The following is a 23,673-nucleotide window of genomic DNA, read 5'->3' on the forward strand; positions in this document are numbered from 1 at the left end:
TCTTTTCATTTTTAATAAAATATTAATAATAATTTAAAAAGTTTTTAAACAAACAAATAATGTTTGGACTTTAGTTAGGCTAGTAGGTTTAGGTGTGGAATCGAAATTGGAATCGAGAATTGTACTATTTTATTTAGTATGTACAATTTTGGTGTCATATAAGCTTATTTATTAAAATAAAAGATAACATGAGTCAAAAACAATGATAATGAGGGCCAGTGAAAATTTTGACAGGGCAAGTAAAAATTTGAACCACTGGCCCGACTGGGTCAGTAGAAAAAATCCTCAGCGTTGAGCCTTGTTTTGGTTAATACATAATAAATCATTTTATCTCAGATTGACTGAAGTAATCAAACAGGTATCATTAAAATAGGTTTATTAAGAAAATACATGCTTTGTGTAGCGTGTACACTGACGTCTTCTGCAGTTTAATTGACATGAGCCCTATGTTAATATTTTGTTAAAGTTGCATCCTAATATCATATAGCAGCAGGACACAATGTACGATGCTCTCATAATGTACAGGCACAACTGCAGGATCTTGATCCTTTTGCCACAGTTCAAAACAGAGGCTGCTTACTGCAGAGTCAGTGGGTGGAGCTTGAAGTCTAGCCCCTCCTCTCTCAACACAGTGGGCGGGGCTTGCCAATCTAGCCACACCTTATCCCTTTCGGTCCACAGTTGTGGAGCTGGATATCATTTGGCTCTGCAGTGAGCACCACTTGGTTTAAAGCAGGGGTGCCCAAACTTGGTCCCGAAGGGCCGGTGTCCCGCAGAGTTTAGATTCAACCTGCATCAACACACCTGACGGGAAGTTTCTAGTATGCCAAGTAAGAGCTTGATTAGCTGGTTCTGGTGTGTCTAATTGGGGTTGGAGCTAAACTCTGTAGGACACTGGGCCTCCAGGGCCGAGTTTGGGCACCCCTGGTTTAAAGTGATACAACAGTTTTCCTCTGTCAGATGACTTCGCTCCCAGATCACAGGTCATTTAGTCTCTGAGGACTATGTACAAAATATATATATATATAAAAAAAAAATCTATAAAACTCATTTCACCCCATTCCATAAGTAAACAACAATACCGTAAGGCTGATAATGCTACCAGGTCTGTTTTCTTGTCAGCAGCCAAATTTTTGTTTTTCAGTGGAACCTAATACCAGGAGATCAACCTTTTTCCAGGATAAATTATTCATCAACCACATTGTTTACATTTGTACTTTAAGCATATACTACACACAAGTAAGGCCTAAATAAATATTTTGACACTGGCTGTAGTTTCTGCCCCCTCAATGGAAAAAAAATATAGTGAATGTGTGAGTCACGCTAAATAACCTTTAAAAAGATGATATACAGCAAGCTTTTATAGCGTTTGTCTTTACACAGTGAACTCTGTCTCACAAATGTACACTACCATTCAAGGTCAATTTACACTGCACCTATCCACCTTATTCTTCAACGCTGAAGTAAGCCAATGGGCAAGACTTCCAGTACATCAGCCGCTATAGGGAAATAACGAGAAGAATAACAACGTGCACTAAACTGTAAAACTGTTTGCACTACAAACCATTGTGTTCATAATTAAGATAATACATTAAAATAATATGGTACGACACACCAGTTTGCAATATTAAGCAGCAAAACGAGCTGTTTTGTATCGGAAGTCCGACCCATAAAATTTACAAATGGCCACGCCCACATTTACAGCAAAAATAGGGTGGATAGATGCAGACGAGTAACGCACTGATCTGACAAAACCTGACAAACATGTCTGTTGCTGTTTGTCAGAATCTGAAACATTTCTTATTATTGAAAACAGTTGCGCTGGTTAATATTTTTGTGGAAACCATACCTTGTGGATACCTGTGCATTTTAATCAGGATCTGATTAATAGAATGTTCAAAAGAACAGCATTTGTCTGAAATCTTGTAACAATTTATCTCTTTACTGTTACTTTTTGATCAATTTAAAGCATCCCTGCTGAATTAAAGTGTTAATTTCTTTCAAAAAACAACAAAAAAAAAAAAATTGTTTGAACAGTAGTGTACATACTTTTATCTATAAAGAGTGTAGTAATCTCATCTCCATGTAACATTTTACCTTTTTTTCACCCAAAACTAGCACAGGAAAAGGTCTACTGACACATGTAAGAGTTTCTACATGTATCAAGTGGCATTTACACCAAATCTCACTAAAACATACAAACAAATATATCAACTGAAATATCAACTTGATTTCAAATACTCACCGCTTATCCATAGGCAATAGTGCATTTCAGTTGTAAACACCTGTAGATTGTACCATCTGAACATCAAATTAATAGTGCTTTAAGTGCTTCTCCATAGTCGTACCATTATAGGGTAAACGTATAAAAAAATTCATATGGCATCTTATAGATGTGACAACGTGTTTGTGGATGATATAAAATCTCAGGCCTTCTAGTCTGTGAGCCACAAAGGCAATGCAACTAAATTCAACCCAGGTGTGATATGCACCCAAGCAATAATCCAGCTTTTCCCATTTGCTTTAAAATCAATTAAATCGAGACCAAACATGATATAAGACTGTCACAGTGCCACAAAAAACCCTTTTGTCTGTGTTCTACCCATTTACAGTTCACTTATTTTTAAGCCTTGATTGATCCAGTGACTTTGCAGATTGGCAAACCTTGTAATGGCATTTCACAGTCATCGTAACTCGCTCAGGCCTCATCGCTTGTGGCACTGAGACTCTCTTCCTGCTCTAACCTGCTGTTGGGAGCCACAGGTGAGGTCACATTCAGGTAGCCCATCTCAGTGGACTGTGAAATGGGCACAGATGAGGAAATCTCCAGGCTCTTCACTCCAGACTCACCCACTTTGACTTTGCGAATGGCATCCAATATTGCCCATGAGTCACAGAGTCCAGGCTGGGGACTACAGCAAGATTAAATGTAAAATGTCATAATTTGTTTACTGAGAAAACAGAAATCTTTTGTAACAATGTAAAATTAAAGTAAAAATGTTTCCTGTCACTCTTGACCAATTTAATGCACCCCAGCTGAATAAAAGTATTAATTTCTTTATAAAAAAGTCTTACAGACCCCCATCTTTTGTTTAGTAGTGTATACTGAATACTTAAAGGGATAGTTCACTCAAAAATTAAAATTCTGTCATTACTCACTCACCCTCATGTTGTTCCACACCCGTAAGACCTTTGTTCATCTTTGAAAGACAAAATAAGATATTTTTGACAAAATCCGAGAGCTTTCTGACCCTGCACAGACAGCAATGCAACTGACGCGTTCAAGGTCCAGAAAGGTAGTAAGAATATTGTTAAAATAGTCCATGTGACATCAGTGGGTCAACCTTCATTTTAATGAAGCTACAATAATACTTTCTGTGCACAAAAAACAAACAAAAAAACGACTTTATTCAACATTTTTTTCTCTTCGGTGTCAATTTTTGACAGATTCATTGTGTTGCTGTTTACGCAGGGTCAGAGAGCTCTCGGATTTCATCAAAAATATTTTAATTTGTGTTCTAAAGATGAACAAAGGTCTTACAGGTTTGGAACGTCATGAGAGTGAGTAATTAATGACAGAATTATAATTTTTGGGTAAATTATCCCTTTAAGTAACAGTGTTATAGTGTTTGTAATAGTGTAATTGTTATGTATTATATTTTGTGTATTAATTAATTGTGTTTATTTTGTATTTTGATTGGATTAGATTTTGGAACAGAAATACTGAGTAAATCAGAAAACAGAAAAAGTTATATTTCTGAATTTTACCTTGGAGTTGATGTCCGCAGCTGGCCATCGGGATGAGCTCCAGAAGGAAACATTTTCTTGACCTCCTAAGACAAAAACACACAAAACTGTAGCATCAGTGCAACCCAAATAATTAAAAATGTTTCTTTAAATCTTATTAAAAAGAACAAAAGCTAAATAAACGTGTACCTCAACAGTACACAGCGACTGAAGGTTTCTCAATGCGCGATCTAAAATTCCTATCTGATTGGCCAGTGTTAGAGTTTTTTCTTGCAGCTGTTTATTCTCCATCTCCAGGAATTTAACTCTAAGAGAGTACAGGATAAATAGATAGTTAGCATGTTTCTGTGCTTTCCTGATAGTTGCAGACGAGGACATGAGATCTTTACCTCTGCTGGATAGTAGTGGCGGTTCTCAGTCCATTATTTCCCATCTCCTCAGCTTCGCTTATTCGCTGCAGAAGTTCTCGTCTCTCTAGGAGCAGCTGGTCGTTTTCTTCTGTCACAGTCCTAATCCAGTCCTTCTCCTGCACATAGTGTAATACACTGAAGATGAAGTACAAGTTACACATGTTGTGTTAAAGGTCAGGTGTGAAAACTCACTTTCTCTGAGAGACTTGTCGCAAGAGCCAGATCGTTCTCTAGCTGCTGGATCCTGTGCTCATGTTGGGTGACTGTCTTCATGAAGATCTGTTTAGCTCTGCGCAACTTGGTTTTGTGCTGAGACTGTTTCTCGTTGTATCTCCTGCAGAACATGAGTTTGATATAAGACACATGACAAATGAAAACAATGTGTAACGTAAAACTTCTCAAAATATCAAACAGGTTTGATTTACTCTGACTGGATGGAATTATATTCTCAACCTTAAAAATCAGAATTAGAAGTCCACCAGCCTTCAAATCAGAAAAAATCTGAGCAAAAGTCAGCAAAATTTGTATATTCCAGCCTTTAGATTATAATGTGCACTCAGTGAAGAATTTTACCTGATGTTGGTGTCAAGTTGCTGAATGACCAGCTTCAGTTCCTCCTGTAGTCTTTCAGACTCATGCTGAGAACACAGCAGCTGCTCTTCTAGCTTGTGGCAGCTCTTTTGACTGTTTCTCTGCTGCAGGACACATTGGTAGTTAATGGTCAGTAGCTCCACTGGCACTTAATTTCAGCAGAATTTAGATTCAGTTTTACCCCACAAACCTCTTCTTTAGCCGCGTCAAGTTCACTCTCCAGCACCTGCAGCCGCATCTCCAGCTCTTGTGTGCGGCGTGACATTTCCGAGTTGGTGCGTGTCAGAGTCGCCTCTTTCGCCCGCAGTGAGCGCACCTGCTGCTGGAGTTCCTCATCTTTCTGCTCAAGTAATTTCCTGTCAGGAAACACAGAGGGCTTTAAAGTCCACTACAGTACACATATATTGGCTTGTGACTGTTTTTTGTTATTTTTATTAATAAAAATATTTGAGAACCTTTTCGCAATGATTAACCAAGTGGGGCAACACTGATAATATTAAATATTAACTGTGACCGTATCGACATGCAACATAATTGCAGTAAAAAAGATGAGAATAAAATGTAGTTAAAAAATAATAACCCTCTATATCCAAAATCCTTATATTTTCTTGAACAAAAAATGAGAAAAAAATATAGAGCTCCAAGATTTTTTATGATTGGGCCAGAGTTTAAATCCACCATCAGAGCTTTGCTCTTAAAGGGATAGTTCACCCAAGAATAAAAATGCTGTTGTTAATTACTCACCCTCATGTCATTCCAAACCTGTAAGACCTTTGTATGGTTGAACAATGAATAGACTATTTTAATAATGTCCTTACTACCTTTCTTGGCCTTGAACATGGTAGTTGCGTTGCTGTCTATGCAGGGTCAGAAAGCTCTCAGATTTCATCAAAAATATTTTAATTTGTGTTCTGAATATGAACGAAGGTCTTACGGGTTTGGGTGAGTAATTAATGACAGAATTTTCATTCATCTCTTTAAAAAATAAGATTATCCTGTGTTTAAATTTTTTCTTCACAACCTGGCAACCACTACAGAAAACATGCAGATAACAGATTTGACAGACATTTACAAACTTGCATGTTGGAGTTAATATTGGATATATGGAGTAATATTCTGCTCAAACTGAAGTGTAATACAAAACATCAATAGCATTTTTGGGATTTAATTCATTTAATTAATGGGAATTAATATTAGCAATTTCACTGTTTTAGCTTTTGACTTTTACCTGTTTTGATCATGTAGAGTGTGTGTTCATTTATATGACAATTTTACAAAACAGGAAACTAGATGAGGTAAAACAAACTGATATAAGACTGATCATATTTCTATATTTCTAATACAGTTGAGGTCAAAAGTTTACATATACCTTGCAGAATCTGCAAAATGTTATTTTACCAAAATAAGAAGGATCAAACAAAATGCATGTTAGTTTTTTTTTTTTTTTTAATTTAGCACTGACCTGAATCAGATATTTCACATAAACTCATATGAAGCTATTATAGAAGGTTCAAATGCTCACTGATGCTCCAGAAGGAAACACGAATCATTAAGACCCAGGGGTGTAAACTTTTGAGCAGAATGAAAAGGTGTACATTTTTCTTATTTTGTCTAAATATCGTATTTTTTTCATTTAGTACTGTCCTTCAGAAGGTACAGAAGATACTTACATGTTTCCCAGAAGACAAAATAAGTAAAATTTACCCTGATCTTCAAATTTAAAAAGTTTTCACCCCCCCCCGGCTCTTCTGAAGCATCAGTGAGCATTTGAACCTTCTGTAATAGTTGCATATGAGTCCCTCAGTTGTTCTTAGAGTGAAAAGCTGGATCTCAAAATGATTCAAATACACACAAATGCTGAAAAACCATAGAATTTGTTGGACCTGAATAATTTTTCTGAAAAACAGCAGGCAGTTTAAATGATCAGGACAAACTGAAAAGGGACTCACTAAACAAACAAACAAAAAAAATGCTGTGGATCATTCAGGTAACAACACAGTATTAAGAATCAAACATATGTAAACTTTTGAACAGAGTCATTTTTATAAATTCAACCATTATTTTCTCTTGTGGACTATATGTAAACGTCTTCTATGTGAAATATCTTATTCAGGTCAGTACCAAATAAAAAATAACATGCATTTTGTATGATCCCACCTATTTTGGTAAAATAATTAACATTTTGGAGAATCTGTAAGGTGTATAACTATGGACCTCAGCTGTATTACAAGACGGCAACTAGTTTGTTTGCATTAGTTTAACCACTATGCAGCATGACTATAATATGACCAATTTTTAATTGGCAATAACTTCTAGATTTTTTCCAGACTCAACTAAAACGTGACTAAACAAAAAAACAGAATAAGTTGACTAAATATGATAAAAACTAAAAAGGACATTTGACATAGGACTAAGACTACATTAAAAAAGGGCTTGCCAAAATGAACACTACTTGTGACGCAGGGATCTGTCTGACCTCTGTAGTTGCTCCTCTTGCAGTCGGGCTCTGAGGGCAGACAGGTTATCAGACATGTCTCTGGTGTCTCTCTCCAGTTTGCTGGTCTCTCCCGCTCTGGCCTCCTCCAGACGCAGCTGGTGCAGCGTGTTCTTCAGTTGCTGCTGCAGCTCTACAACCTGAAAAGATGTTAAATTAACATGTTCTTCATAACTGATATACTACTGAAGAATTTCAGTCTGCTCTAAACACACACCTTCTTGTCAGCAGCGATCACACGTGCTCTCTCTGAATTAAGCTCCTCCATCAAGCTGCTGTTGGTCTGTCGGTTCTGAGTGCTTCTGGCCACCTCCAGCTCCAGATCTCTGAGCCTCTGCTGGAGTCTCTCCAGCTCTGCCACCTGTCCTGCTGCGCTCCCCTCCAGCTGGGCTACTTTGGCCTGTGCCTGCTTCAGCTCCGCACCCAGCTATCAGGAACAGAAACACAAGTTTTCTGAGCATTAAAATCAACAGAATGATTTTCATACACTACTAGTCAAAAGTTTTTGTTTTCTTCTGCTCACCAAGTCTGCATTTATTTGATCCAAAGTACAGCATAAACAGTACACTTTTGGAACATTTTTACTATTTAAAATTACTGTTTTCTAATTGAATATATTTTTAAACGTAATTTATTCTGGTGCTTTCAAAGCTGAATTTTTAGCATCATTACCTCCAGTCACATGATCCTTCAGAAATCATTCCAATATTCAGATTTGCTTCTCAAAAAACATTTATTATTATTATGCTGAAAACAGCTGAGTATAATTTTTTTCAGGTTTCTTTGATGAATAGGAAGTTCAGAAGAACAGCATTTATCTGAAATAGAAAACTTTTGTAACATTATAAATGTCTTTATCATAATTTCTGATCAATTTAAAGCATCCTTGCTAAATAAAAGTATTAATTTTTATATTCAAAGAATCCTGAAAAATACTCTCAACTGTTTTAAATATTGATCATAATTAATAATAATAAAGAAGTTTCTTGAATAACAAATCAACATATTAGAATGATTTCTGAAGGATCAAGCATTAATGATGCTGAAAAATTAAGTTTTGATCACAGAAATAAATTCTATTTTAAAATATATTCACATAGAAAGCAGTTATTTTAGATAGTAAAAATATTTCACAATATTACTGCTTTTGCTGTATTTTGGATCAAACAAATGCAGGCTTGGTGAGCAGAAGATAATTCTTTAAAAACAACATTCAAAAACTTTTGACTGGTAGTGTACAATTTAATTGTAACTTAAGTGTCCAAACATTTTCTTGGCACAACGACTTTGCATATTATTTTTTTACCTTAATCTTTTCCTGGTCTAGGAGTGCATTGTGTCTCTTAAGGTCTAAATTTTTCTCTCTCTCATAGCGCAGTTCTCGCTCCGCAGAAGTGAAAAGATGCTGGGTTCTCTGAAGGTCCTGTCTCAGCTGTTTGTTCTCCTCTCCCTTCTGTTGTAGGAGTGAGTCTTGAGCCTGTGGACAACCACACAATCCTCACATTATGCATGGCAAACAAGCAGAATATTACTAAATAAAATTATAATAGTTATAATAAAATTATGCTGGTTCTAAGAATGTTTTGTGCATGAATAAAAAGAAAAATGAATGTGAATATGTTTGTGTGTGTATACGAGTGAGTGGAGAGCAGGGCTGACCTTAGCCCGGGCCTGAGCTTCACTGATCTGGGCTTGCAGGGCCAGCTGGTGTTGGCCGGCCAGCTGTCTCTCCTCCTCCAGAGTGGAGTGTAGCTTACTCATTTCTGACTTCACACAGGCCAGCTAGAGGAGCAACACATAACATTAGATAGTTGATTCCAGCAAACAGGCCAAACCCTACCAGCATACCAGGCTACGCTGCCCCTAATAATAACAATAAATTCATAGTTGAAGAAACACCTTACAAAGGATTCTTACCTGACAAAGCCCATCATCCTCTGCAACAGGCTTGTGGATGGCCGTGTGCTCTTGTGATGCTTTGGGTATCTGTTCTCTAGCATACTGGAGCTGCTGTTGGACATTCAGGAGCTCCAGACTGAGTCTTTCCCTCTCGCCGTCAGTCTGAAGCCTCTCATGGGCTTTCTCACTGAGCTCTTTCTGCAGCTGCATCACATGCCCACGCTTCTCCATCAGCTCATCTCTAACACATAGACAGTACATCTTATGGCATTCTTTCTACAGAGACCTGGAGTTTATACTGATGATAGGATAATGTCACGTATACTGAACAAAAAAAGGGCAGAAAATAGTGATGTATCTGTGACAAAGTGTCTTACCTTAAAGTGTTGTGCTCTTTCTCCAGTCGAGTCAGTTCTGTTCTCAGCTTGTTTACCATAGAATTAAGCTCTGCCACCTGTCCCCTACTGTCTCTCAGGTCCTCTTCAGCCCTGCTGTTCTCTGTCTGAAGTGTCAGGTTGTCCTGGAGTCGTGTCTGAGCACGCTCCAACTGGGCCACCTGCAGAGTACAAACATAGCCTTAGTGAGTGTTTGCAAGCCACAGGAAGTATATGGGCCATTCTACAGAATTGGTCCAAAGTCAGAGTTGGAAACGTCTTGAAAAAAATGTTGTATGTATGCAAATTGTATCAAGGTACACATTTCTAGTAATTGTGCAGTTAATTCTCATATTGTATTTTCAGAAAGTTTTGGAATATTTGTCCTCTCCCCAAATTTGTCACTACCAAAATAAAGTAATATATAATTTTATTAGAAGGGTTATGCTGACCTGTTAAGATTTTGATTGTAAATGTATTTTTTTGCTAAGTTTTTCAATTTAAATCCATAACAATTACATTTTGAACAATTTTTCAAGTTTTTCAGTAGTGACAGTAATGTTTTGGTAGCGACCACATCACAGTACAGAATTTTACCTTATATATTAAACACTACTAAAACAGAAAAAAATTGCATAACTGCACTAACATTTTTTTTATTTCCCCCAAATATGAGGATTATGTGTTACCTTTTGTCACTACTGAAACAATGATCATGATTCAGTAGTGACTATGGGATTTTCGGTAGTGACTGTTTCGGTAATAACAATTTTAGATACTTTTGAAGCTAGCTCAAAGATGCTAATCACCATATGGTTAGCTAGTGACGTTCCTTAAAATTACACATTTTTCAGATTTTTGAACACATTTACCTGAAAATGATGAGACCTATCTACTCGCACCTTGCAGCTTTGAGAGAGCGGGACACAGGAATACTTCCTGATCATAAATTTATGGGTTTAGTTAAAATCTCGGCCAATAGACTAAAACATACACGTTTTCGGTGGTGGCATAAAAAAATGTAGGACACCTTTTTTTACATAAAGTTTCATAATTTACAAACAATATAAAATTTTTTTTTTAACTTTCTAAATCAAAAAGATACTCTTACAGACAACAATGGGAAAAAATACAAAAATTATTTCAATATTATTTTTATAAGGTGAAATTTAGGGGTTAGGGCTCAGGATAGCCACCAATAAATGATGATTTTATATATATATTAGCCTTACTGATATTTTAAATATTATTATGGGTTTCAATAGAAGGATCTTAATAAACATCTAAGATCTGAATACTTAAATGCTTTTTAAATGTATTTTTTGGTTGTGGGACAGCAGTTTGCACCAGTTCTGTAGGCCCATATCACAGCATCCTAACAACAATTGCATTCTTTGGAAAATAATAATTTAATGACTTTATTTTTATTACCTTCTCTTCCAAAATTCCCTTTTCTCCTTTAATCTGTGTTAGGTTCTTGTTAAGCGTCTTCCCTTGTCGACATTCCACATCTAGTCTCTGGACCTCTACACGTAATTTCTTCAGTTCCTCATGGTCTCTTTGCATGACCTGTCCACCAAAAAACCATGTGGCATTTATGGTTTCAGATCACACAGATAACTCTTCTAAACACATGCACAATATGAATAGCGGACAACTTTCCAGGACTTTAAACTGAGTCATGTGTGACAATGGCATTACCTCTTTTTCCGTTTTGAGAGCAGCCTTAGCTACAGACAGATCCACCTCCAGCTGTTTCCTCCAACCTTTTTCTTCAGCAAGACGTCCCTCAAGAAACTTCAGTCTTTCTAGAATGTTCTCGCTAAGCTTTAGATTGAAAGATAATGAAAATATAATTTATCCTACCACGCAATTAGAGGGAACAAAAGGGGCTTTTTTTGTCTTAACCTTTACCTCAGGGTCAGTCCCACGAACCTGATCTTCATCTTCCTTCTCAGGTTTCTTACTATTCCTCTTACTCAGTTCTTCCTCGATACTTTTAATCTAGGACCAAAACAAGAGTCACTCTTTGCATTCTGGTGTTTTTTTTATCAAGTTCAGCCTCATGTTGGTGGCTAAAAACACACCTTTCTCTGTAACCCCTCTATCTCACACTCATGACGTTCCCGCTCTTCTTTCGCTGCATTTTGTGCCTCCCCCAGCAGCGCCTCCAGCTCCTCATTGCGCTCCACCAGCTCCTCGTGTTCCCGCTGCTGCTTCTGCAACCTCCTCTCTAGCTCTCGCAGACGGCTGTCCTTATCTTCAGACTCTCTCCGACACCTGCCAACACACAATTGCCGTATCAGCATCTTTAAAAAGCGGAAGCAATGACATGTATAACTTTCAGTACTACTAGAGAAGACAAAGCTTCACCTTTTGTGGATTATCTCATCCTCTAAATCCAGTGATGCATCAGGATTGACATTATTCCCAACACCCTAAAAAAGCATTCATAAGTGGTCTCAAAGTAAACTACTTAAATATTAAATTACTTGTGTCATGCAATGTACAGTGGCATGCGTAAGTTTGGGAACCCCTTGCAGAATCTGTGAAAATTAGTGATGGGTCGCTCTTGAACAATTCGTTCATTTTGAACAAATTTTTAATGTGACTCGGGAAGAACAATTTGGGGAGTGATTCGTTTAGTCGCGCATGCGCAACATCTTATTAGGTTCTGTACTGGAATTAGTTTACCTGTTTCGAGTCTTCGGGTTTTGAGTCATTCGTTAACCTTATGAGGCTGTCACATGATGAACGAATGTCTCGAACCCAAAGACTCGAGAGATGAACTAATCAATTCTCTTTCCGGCTCAGACTGCATAGTTTAAGCTCAATGGGCTGTCATGTGATGAACGAACAACTCAAACCCGAAAACTTGTCAGATAAGAGGCGAGGTGAGCTAATCATAGACTAAAGACCCAGGTAAACAATGAATTAAACTTTTCTGTTTCTTATGGCATTATAGTTTTGTCTTGTTTGTACTGTGATCAACGTTTGTGTAAGCAGCAGATGTGTTAATAAGGTAACACGTAACATTAACATTATATTTTGCTAAAATGAACAAAATGAACGAAATGACTCGAAAAAAAGATTCATTCATTTTGCTGAACAAGACTCTAAGGTCAGAGTCGGTAAAATGATCCGAACTTCCCATTACTGGTGAAAATGTGAATAATGTTAACAAAATAAGAGAGATCATACAAAATATATGTTATTTTTTTAATTTAGTGCTGTCCTGAGTACGTAAAAGATGTTTACATATAGTCCACAAGACAAAAAAATAGCTGAAATTATTAAAATAACCCCCTTTAAAAGTTTGGAAACCCTTGAAAGCAAACACGATGCATTTTAAGCCAGGGGGTGAAAACTTTTTGAATTTGAAGATCAAGATAAATTACACTTAATTTGTCTTCCGGGAAACATGCAAGTATCTTCTGCTGCTTCCGAAAGGCAGAAGTAAACGGATTAAAAATGATACTTCAACAAAATAAGAAAAATTTGGACATCTTTATCCTGTTCAAAAGTTTTCACCCCCCAGCTCTAAATGCATCGTGTTTCCTTCTGAAGCATCAGTGAGCTTTGATTTTTTTATTTATTTATTTTTTTGGTTAATAGTTGTGTTTGAGTCCCTCAATTGTCCTCAGTGTGAAAAGTTGGATCTCAAAATCATACATGCAAAAGATGCTGGAAAACCAAAAAATGTGCAGGACATGGAAGTTTTTTCTGAAGAACAGTGCTCAGTTTAATTGTTCAGAACAAACAAGGGACTCATGAACAACGGTCACAAAACAAAAACACAGTATTAAAAACCAAGGGTTCTCAAACCTTTTGAAGGGGGTTATTTTAATCACTTCAGCTATTTTTTTGTCTTGTGGATTATATGTAAACGTCTCTTATGTAAGATATCTTACTCAGCACAGTACTAAATAAAAAATAACAATAATCAATAATTAACGATGTTAAAATTATTCACATTTTCACAGATTCCACCAGAAGTTCCCAAACTTTCGCATGCCACTGTACAGTGCTTTTATATAAAAATGTCTGTAAAAGTATGCATATCTACCTGTGTAGAGTGTATTTTATTGTGTTCTAATGTTACGCCGATCCCTTGATCCGAGTGCAGCTTTGATTGTTCAACCTGTGGCACACCCAACATGGCAAATTATATCTGTCCTGCGTTTGTAAATAAAACTACCTAGAGGTAAAAACTACCTTTGCTAACTTACGGGTCAAAACACAATTTTGAAAACAATTATTCTTGCCAGTTTAAGAAGAGTCCTCCTTTCTGTGTCCAAGGAACGAACTCTATCCCTTAGCACACGAATCTCATTATCCAGTCTTTCATTGCGTTCCTTGGCCTTCTGCAGCTCCACCATATCTGTCAAACGTTGGGATTACAAACAATAAATGTTATTGGAAAAGCTTTCACTGTTTGTCTGGTTTGTTCTGTCGTAATGTACAGCACTTTTGTCTACACTGTAATTTTTGTACACTGTAATAAGTGTTTTATAACTAAACTTGAATACAGTCATAAACCATGAGCAAATATGAGAAGTTTTTAAAGAGACACGTTATATCTTGCTACATTATCAGATACAATCTCACCACACTGTTTAAGCTTGTCCACTTCCTGTTTTAACTGCTCCACTTCCTCGCCGGTTTTCTGCAAGTCAGGTACTGAAATGAAAATTTAGTTTTGAGTTTACATTACATGTAATAAGGAAAATAGCAAACTAAATGTAGATTTTTTTACATTTTCTAAAGACAACGTGAGTGATGCTTGGTCATGTAAACTGTGTGGCTTGTTAGGGAAATAATAGTCTAGTTGCTTTAAAAACAATTACTCAGGATGCACAATATATTAGAAACACATTAGTTGATGGAAAAGGTTTTTTATTGTATCGGCACCAGTTAATATTTAATATTTAGTTGTTCATACTTGTTACTTCTATTTTTACATTTACACTACCAGTCAAGTTTTTAGACAGTAAGATTTATGTTTTTTAAAGAAGTGTCTTCTGCTAACCAAGCCTGCAATTATTTAATCCAAAATAAAGCAAAAGCAGTAATATTGTAAAATATTCTTACTATTTAAAATATCTGCTTTCTATGTCAATATATTTTAAAATGTAATTTATTCCTGTGATCAAAGCTAAATTTACAGCATTACTTCAGTTTCCAGTGCCATATGATTCTTCAAAAATCATTCTAACATGCTGATTTGCCATTCAAGAAATTTTTTATTACTATTATCATCAATATTTAAGACAGTTGAGTACATTTTTTCCAGGATTAATAGAAAGTTCCTAAGATCAGCACTGATCCGAAATAAAAGGCTTTTGTAATATTATTCATTATACCATTCAAAATCTTTGAGTCAGTATAATTTTAAGAAATTTATAAAGAAATTATAGAAATTAATACTTTTACTTAGCAACATTTATAATGTTACAATAGATTTCGATAAATGCTGTTCTTCTGAACTTCCTACTCAACGAAACCTGAAAAAAAATTCTACTCAGCTTTTTCCAACATAATAATAATAGTTTTTTGAGCATATCAGAATATTAGAATGATTTCTGAAGGATCATGTTATTGAGTAATGTTGCTAAAAATTTAGCTTTGAAATAACAAGAATAAATTACATTTTAAAATGTCTTCAAATAGAAAACAGTTATTTTAAAGAGTAAAAATATTTCAAAATTGTACTGTTTTTGCTGTACTTTGGATCAAATAAATGCAGGCTTGGTGAGCAGAAGAGACGTCTTTAAAAACATTTAAAATCTTTTGACTTGTAGTGTAGATTACAGATAATGCTCATGTAATTGTTATTTAAAAAATAGCTACACTGTTAAATGTCCATTTTTAAACTGTGCATATTATAATGTTGTGATGCCTAAATTCACATGCAGCAGTTAAAAAATACTGACTTTAATTTTCAAGGTTTTTAATTTTATTTACACTACCGTTGAACCATTTGAGGTCTGTGAGATTTTTCTGAAGGCAAACTTTTATTTAGCAAGGACACATTAAATTGTCACATTAAAAAGTGACAGTAAAGATGTGTAATGTTACAAAATAGTTCCATTTCAAATGAATGCTTTTGAACTTTGTACTCAAAGACTCTTGCCATCACAGGAATAAATTACATTTTCAAATTACATTCATTTTATTGTAGATCAAATGAATGCATCATAAATATTTTCCAAATAAATTTGGAACGGTACTATATGTAGACTACAACATAGAATTTTAACATCAGTCATTTATCAGTTATCTGCCATAACATGAAAATAATTATCATCAGCTCATCAATATCAGCCAGAATTTTACTATGACACCATCACTAATAATTATCGTTAAGGCTTGTTAATCTAAATGCTGAATTTACTTACCACACATGCTTTGGACCTTACGAGCGAGATCTAGTTCATCCGTAAGGTGGCGAATCTCTTTATGTGCCATAGCAAGACGACTTGATGCCTCTTCCAGATCCCTCTCCAGCCTCTGCCGCTCTGTGCGTTCTCTGCTGAGTTCTTCACTGTGGGCCTACAGGAGACAGAGCTTCTAGTGAGACATAAACCTGGTTTCACTAGGTGGACAAGCAAGAAGCATGTCAGCATCCATGCGTCTTTAACATGCATGAGCCACAGAGCACAGGAGAAGCTGAATGTGGGTCACGTTCCAGTGTGAACAGAGTTTAATATGCACCTGCTCCCTTATAACCATCAGAAATAACTGTAACAGCCTCTGGTTAGTAACCACCCTGAATGAAAGGGGTCCAAAGTGCTGTTAGGGTCCAGAGTGAAAATAAGAGAAGTTAATGTGATCATGCTAAGCTGAGCATGTGAGAGATGTCGTTATTCTTTGCTTTGTGTTCAACCAAGGCATGCATTATTTCATGAGGTGACCACGGAGCTGTCCTAATCTGGATCATCCTTTCAAGGACAATATGGAAGGTTCCACCTCTCTTGATTTACACTTCTGTCATGGCTTTTTTTTTACGAGTCCAATCGAAACGTACAGGAAGGTTCTGTGCTCTTAGTGTAGCCTTGCGCACACCAAAGAACTTCCTCCAAGGACTTTGAACTGATGATTCCTATCCATTTAGGGAGGGACAAAGAATCAGGAGAAATTATGATGCATAACATATAAAGAGATGGACAATGAAACACTTAAACGTTGATAAATGGGATATGACTTCAGCACGCTGGTTTTGAACTTGCTTCCTGCTAATGGGAAACTCCGAGATCTTCTCACCTTATTCATGTTTTCCTTTTGCTGCCTGAGATCCCCTTCCAATGTGTGACGCATGTGATCCAGCTCTTCCTGATTTCCATAAGAGAGGAGATATTAAAATGACCATAAAACTAATAAGCCACTTGAGGTACTGAAGCATTACTATTAAAGGAGAAGTCCACTTCCAGAACAACAATTTACAAATAATTTACTCACCCCCTTGTCATCCAAGATGTTCTTTTTTCAGTCGTAAAGAAATTATGTTTTTTAGGAAAACATTTCAGCATTTTTCTCCATATGATGGACTGATATGGTGCCCTGATTTTGAACTTCCAAAATGCAGTTTAAATGCGGCTTCAAATGATCCCAAATGTGGTTGTAAACGATCCCAGCCAAGATCCTTATCTAGCATAACGATCGGTTATTTTAATAAAAAGAATACAATTTATATACTTCCTAATGCCAAATGCTCGTCTTGTCTTACTCTGCCTGGACTGTTTTTGTTCCAGTTCATGACAGTTAGTGTATGTCGAAAAACTCCCATCTCATGTTCTCCCTCAACTTCAAAATTGTCCTATATTGCAGTTTTACCTTTTCTGTTAAGGGTGTTTGATTTTCTTTGCATGTTCACATTGCACAGACTGGGTCAGAACTTTTGCAGCGATGTAGGATGATTTCGAATTGATTTTTGAGGTTGAGGGAGGAAATACGATTGGAGTTTTTCAACATACCCGAGCAGTCTTGAGTCAGAATACATAGAGTTCAGGGAGAGAACAGCAAGACGAGCGTTTGAGATTAAAAAGTATTTAAATTGTATTTTTTTAATGAAAATAACGATCGTTAGATAAGATACTTCTTCCTCGGCTGGGATTGTTTACAAACACATTTGGGATAGTTTGAAGCCGCATTTAAACTACCGTTTGGAAGGGTAGTCAGGGCACCATATCAGTCCATTATATGGAGAAAAATGCGGAAATGTTTTCCTCAAAAAACAATTTCTTTACAACTGAAAAAAGACATGAACATTTTGGATGACAAGGGGGTGAGTACATTATATGTGAATCTATGTTTTAGAAGTGAACTTCTTTAAGACACGGCTCCACATCTTAATACAAATATTTCTATCACAATCATATTAAAAATTACATTTTAATGCATTTGGCAGATGCATTCAAGGTATACATTTTCTCAGTTTGTAGATGTTGCTACAGGCACATTTGGCTGATTTCACCACTAGCATTTTAGTTTTTTTCTAAATAAAATTAAATATTTAATATTATTTTTAGTATAATTTAATATATAATAATATTTAGTCTACCTGTTGACCTACACCTTTATAAACACTACTACTGAAATGAAGTTGTATTTCTTATAGTACCTGTAGATGCACTTCTCTGAGGTTGCCGGTGAGGGTCTGGGTGTCCAGCTTTCTTTCCGCAGCCTCCAGTCTCTCCAGAAGAGTGACTCTCTCCACCAGCAGATAGGCCACCTGCTCACTGGCACTGCTCTGGCTGATCTCTGCTAGACCCTCCTGCTCCAGCATCTCCACCACCTCCTTACACTGGGAGTCTGACACATACACAGCATGACTAAAAACCACTTACTAGACTATAGGACATTGAGCAGAATCCAAGACGTAGTGTACTACATACAGTGTAGTATGCACTAAAACTATGCACACAAACTATTTTTATCACCTCCAAAATAAAGTGATTTTCAATTTTTTATTAAATTATGTTAAAAAAGCTGTCTTGTTATTATTAAATAAAATTAAATTAAAACAAAAAAATATATATTGAAATAAAACTGAAATAAAATAAAAAAACTTTAAATATTTGATGAAGAAACAAAAAAATTAAATGGAAATGAGAAATGCTGCCTCGGCAGCAAACTAAAATAGTTAAAAGGAATGTTCACACAAAAATAATGACTATAATAATATCTATAACTATAACTATCATTCTAATTCGAGAGAGAACATGGAAATGCACACAATAACTTTAACAATAATGACACAAAGGACTAATAATGAGCTCATGAACAACAAAAAACATTAACAGCCAATCAGAATCCTCCTACTTTAAAGAGCTTAAGCATTTAAAACAACAGACAGCATTACTGCAGTGTGTAAATAATTAGAACATTAATGTCTGTTGGTGTAGACACTAACATACTGTAGTTGTTATAATTGTCTTTACAGTTATTGTTCTTGGTTTGAACAGGCTAAACAGGCTAAAATAAAAAGAAATCAAAAACTAAAGAGAACATTAAAAACCTAAATAAGAAAATATTACTGGAAAAAAATTAATAAAAAGGGCAAAAGAACTTAAAGGGATAGTTCACCAAAACTGCAGTAATCTCTTCCGTTGCCGCTAAAAATCCTCAAAATCCTCCAACATTTTTCCAAAATGTCCTAATTTTTGTACTTTTAATTCATGACTGGTGTTTTGCTTTGCTCTCTCCCCTGTGCTTGAGGGTGAGTTAATAATGGGGTAGTTTACATTTATGGATGAACTATCCCTTTAACACAATTATTAAAGCATAAATAATATATAAAAACAAAAGCTAAATCAAATATTAATAAACACTATAATAGTACATGAATAATATTAAAATAACACCAGTAGAAACATTAATTCTTGGTTATCAGATCAAATGTGAGAAGAAAATTGTGGCTGATATTACTTCCAGGTCCAGATCCAGCCAAGCATATTGCATTGTGGGATACCGTATTCTGCACAGCATGCTCTATTTTATTCTGTACGTTTGACAAATGTAGTAGCTGATCTATGAGTTCTATGCATACAGAACATTTACATACTGTGCACATTGCAGAATACTGTATGCATACATATATTTTTAGTACACAATTATGCATAATACAGAAAAAGTATGAGTAGTATTCAATCAAACTAGTCACTGAGCAAATTCAGATTTAGACCAAAAGTATGTTAAAACCAATATGAGTTCAAACTCACCTTGTTGGTGTTTCATTACAGCGAGTTCAGCACGGAGCTGTTCGTTGTCACGTTCGTATTCCGCTGTAAGAGATTCCCGCTCCTCCAGCATGTTTCGAATATGCTCCACGTAATTTTCCACCTTGAAAAAAACCCATCAAACAACCGCACAGCAAAGGCATTAGCTACACTAGCAGTTTGTTTTGGTCAGGAAATAGTGTCGTCATGTTACAGTGTTGATGAAGGAGACCATCATTAGCTACTCTTTAGGATGGGTGGATGCCTGCCTGCCATCTGCTGGCTCACCTCTCTCATCTCGCTGGCCTGCTGTGTGCGCAAAGTTTGCAGGTCTACAGTGGCTGTGGTCAGGCTGCCCTCACTGCGCTGGAGCAAACGCCACAGGTGCAGCTCACGCTCCTCTGCTGAAGCCTCAGGGGACACACCGTCCCTCCGCAACCGGAGGGTGAGCTCGTCCAGCTCCTTTTCCTTGGGAGGAAACAAAACAATGAGCCTTTTTTTTCTTGATGAGGCCTGGGTTATCCGACACCGTCTTCAACACTCTGTCACCCTGTCAACAGCACATCTAATTCCTTGGTGTTAAGTATGACTCATAAGGTGCCTAATATGTCACTGTACTGTTTTTTAAATGGGTTGGGGTTAGGGTGCTTCACAAACACTGCAAACCTCAGAAAAGCACCGCAAGACGCTTAAGATGATTAAGATGACAAGATTTTAGATAAGCTAAAACAACCATAAATAAAGATGAAAACTGACATTGTATTTTTCATTTAAATTATTTTCCAAAACAACTATAATTTTTATTTAAGAACCAGGATTTCCACAGTCCAGGAAAACTTGGATATATACTACCAGTCAAGATTTTTAAATGTTTTTTAAAGAAGTCTCTTCTGCTCACCAAGCCTGTATTGGTTTGATCCAAAGTACAGCAAAAACAGTACAATTTTAAAATATTTTTACTATTTAAAATAAATGTTTTCTATTTGAATATATTTTAAATTGTAATTTATTCCTTTGATTTCAAAGCTGAATTTTTAGCATCATTACTCCAGTCACATGATCCTTCAGAAATCATTCTAATATTCTGATTTGCTGCTCAAAAAAACATTAATTATTATTATGTTGAAAACAGCTGAGTAGAATTTTTTCATGTTTCTTTGATGAATAGAAAATTCAAAAGAATAGCATTTATTTAAAACAGAAATATTCTGTAACACACACATATATACATATACCTACATACACATATACACACTGACTCAAAAATGCTGATCTTTCGATCTTTCTATTCATGAAATAATTCCAAAATGTACTCAACTGTTTTAAATATTGATAACAATAATAAAAAATTCTCTTGAACAGCAAATCAGCATATTAGAATGATTTCTGAAGGATCATGTGACACTGAAAACTGCAGTAATGATGCTGAAAATTTGATCACAGGAATAAATTACATTTTAAAATATACTCAAATAGAAAGCAGTTACTTTAAATAGTAAACATATTTCACAATATTACTGTTTTTGCTGTATTTTGGATCAAAGAAATGCAGGCTTGGTGAGCAGAAGACAATTATTCAAAGAGCATTAAAAACATTGGCTGGTTGCGTATGAGGATATTTTAAATGCTAGATTTCTAGACAGGGCAAAGATTTTAAAAATGATTAAAATCATAAAGTTATGGAAAACTCTATAACAAATATCTATCTTTAGATCTAAATATTTTTAGTAATATTTTTAAAAATAATTGTAAATATTTCATAATCACAAGAAAAATATAAATAATAAAAACAGAAGAAATGTTTATGTTAATATAATTTGAATATAGCGTAACACTTTACAATAAGATTCTCTAGTTAACTACATTAGTTAACATGAACTAAGAGTGAACAGCTGCATTTACTAATCTTATTTAAAGTTAATTTAAACATTTACTAATGCATTATTAAACTAAATTTATTAAAAGTTGTGTTAACATTGGTTAATGCACTGTGACCTTATATGAACAAACAACGAATGACTGTATTTTTATTAACTAACATTAACAAAGATGAATAAATAGTGCAAAAAAATGTATTAATCATTGTTTGTTTGTGTTAGTTAAATACATTAACTAATGTTAACAAATGACACCTTATTGTGTTGCCAATATAGTTATTTTATATTGACAGCTTTGTTATCACAGCAGAAGTGCCAGAAGTGGACAAATGGGGACCTTAGAATCCAAAAAGTTGAAACTTTCTGTAATATCAGTTAAGCAGAGATAATATAAGAAATTTTGTGCGTTGGGAGTTACAAAAGATTGAAATTTTACTTTATTAGATGTATTAGTAAAATACAGATTATCACACTTGTTAAAATAAAAAAACACCCCTGTGTAGTTAAGCAACAAGTCTATTTATTGTCTGAGAACATAATTTCCATTACAAGCATATTACATGGTCTTCAATAACCTTTCATGCGTATGGCATATTTATAAACATAAAAATGAGGACACCATACCTCTCTTTTTTCCATTGCCGAGTACAGCTCAACTGGAGTCCGTGCATCACTTGCAAATTAGCCAAGAGTTTTTATGGCAACAAAGTTTAGATTGTGGTTTCCAGAATTTGCCTCCGCCCATGGCAGTCTCTGACCTAATCATCACTTCATTATAAAACAACAAAAGGATAAAGCATAACTCAACGTGTTATTGACATCCGCATGCCTTCAAATTAGACACAACACAGCTTAAGCAGCAACCTTTATATAAGAAATGACTACACGTGATCTTCTGCATAATCCAAAATCCATTATCATCCGTCACAAACGTTTCTCTCACATTTTCATAATTTTTCTGCAGTCACGGGTGTATTTGACAGGAATAGTGTTGCTTTCGGTTTTACTGGCTTTTTTACTACAGTATAAAAAGTTTCCCAACCCTAGCAACAGTCCTGTCCGCTAACTTTGGCTAGCGGGCTAGTTCGCAGGTATTACGCACAAGCTTCTTTTCATATCCTCCAGACGGCTGTTAAAAATAAAACAAATTACGATTGCCGTTGTCCTCCAAAATCGATTTGAAACAGTTAATTAGGTCTGTATGTTTGCAAATATTGATGCAACAGTAGAGTGTCGTTTCTCCTGAGGCCTACCAAGTGTTTTGTTGCAGCTGCTCGCAATAGCTTGTACCGAGCGCCTAGGCAACGGGTTAAACCATTGTGGACGAAAAGGGGAGAGAAGGATGCGCTGAGACGTTGACGTTTCACATTAGACCGGCAGATGGCGGTGTTTGCTCTATAAATCAATAAGCAAACAAAAAGTAAAGCTTAGAGTACAGCACTGATTGACTGAACTGTTTAATTAATATCGCTATATTAAAATAAAGCAAGCGATACCCTAATATTAGTCTACATCAGTTCGCTACTGGTCAAAAGTTTGGAAAAATTAAGATGTTTGGATCTATCTATCTATCTATCTATCTATCTGTTTAACCCTCTACGGTACGCAATATGATATCAATGAAGAAAAAATTATTTGTGATGTTTTTCCTGCTTAAAATTGGACACTATAACAATATCAATAAACATTTTTATTTTATTTTTTTTTTATAAATTTTTTTAAAGTTTGTTGCCTCAAGGCAACATTGTACCACAACGGACAAAATGAAACAAATGATATTTTCATGCAGAAAAAATTAATCAATTTATTTAAAACACCAATATCTTTAATCAAACATTTGAACAAATAGATTTATCACACTTTTGATGTTTTGCACATCTCATATTTAACAAAAAGTAGGATTTCATACCTACATGTTGCTTTCAGGCAACAGTGTACCATCGTGGATCGCAAGTATAACCAAACTATCATATCTGTTATCATACCAAAATATTATAATTAGTGTTGTTTCAAAGTAAAAAAAAAATAATAAAATTATCATAACTTTATGCTAATATATAACTT

At 35.5% G+C, this 23,673-nt stretch overlaps 1 protein-coding gene across 4 annotated transcripts; it reads right to left on the reverse strand.

Annotated features, from left to right (window-relative positions):
* Window positions 1-359: 359 nt before the first annotated feature.
* On the reverse strand, window positions 360-22,924 carry ccdc30 (coiled-coil domain containing 30). 4 transcript variants are annotated; one of them, XM_051096852.1, is made up of 29 exons: window positions 22,863-22,924; window positions 22,234-22,377; window positions 20,021-20,200; window positions 19,736-19,856; window positions 18,136-18,326; window positions 16,779-16,847; window positions 16,543-16,617; window positions 15,914-16,067; window positions 14,124-14,195; window positions 13,781-13,896; window positions 13,582-13,656; window positions 11,889-11,953; window positions 11,603-11,795; window positions 11,430-11,519; window positions 11,217-11,342; window positions 10,947-11,084; window positions 9,519-9,697; window positions 9,160-9,382; window positions 8,902-9,024; window positions 8,549-8,719; window positions 7,460-7,669; window positions 7,225-7,382; window positions 4,939-5,104; window positions 4,731-4,852; window positions 4,350-4,491; window positions 4,137-4,273; window positions 3,937-4,054; window positions 3,769-3,833; window positions 360-2,912 (listed from the first exon to the last, which is right to left on the reverse strand). In XM_051096852.1, the coding sequence occupies exons 2-29, from the start codon at window positions 22,246-22,248 to the stop codon at window positions 2,699-2,701; spliced, it is 3,708 nt and encodes a 1,235-aa protein (XP_050952809.1). In that variant the 5' UTR covers window positions 22,249-22,377; window positions 22,863-22,924; the 3' UTR covers window positions 360-2,698. The 4 variants fall into 4 exon arrangements, with proteins under 4 accessions (XP_050952809.1, XP_050952808.1, XP_050952807.1 ...); XM_051096851.1 differs by having other exon boundaries at window positions 22,553-22,902; XM_051096850.1 differs by having other exon boundaries at window positions 22,474-22,902.
* Window positions 22,925-23,673: the final 749 nt, after the last annotated feature.

The sequence above is a fragment of the Labeo rohita genome, chromosome 23, assembly GCF_022985175.1.
Source record: "Labeo rohita strain BAU-BD-2019 chromosome 23, IGBB_LRoh.1.0, whole genome shotgun sequence".
Taxonomy (NCBI): Eukaryota; Metazoa; Chordata; class Actinopteri; order Cypriniformes; family Cyprinidae; genus Labeo; species Labeo rohita.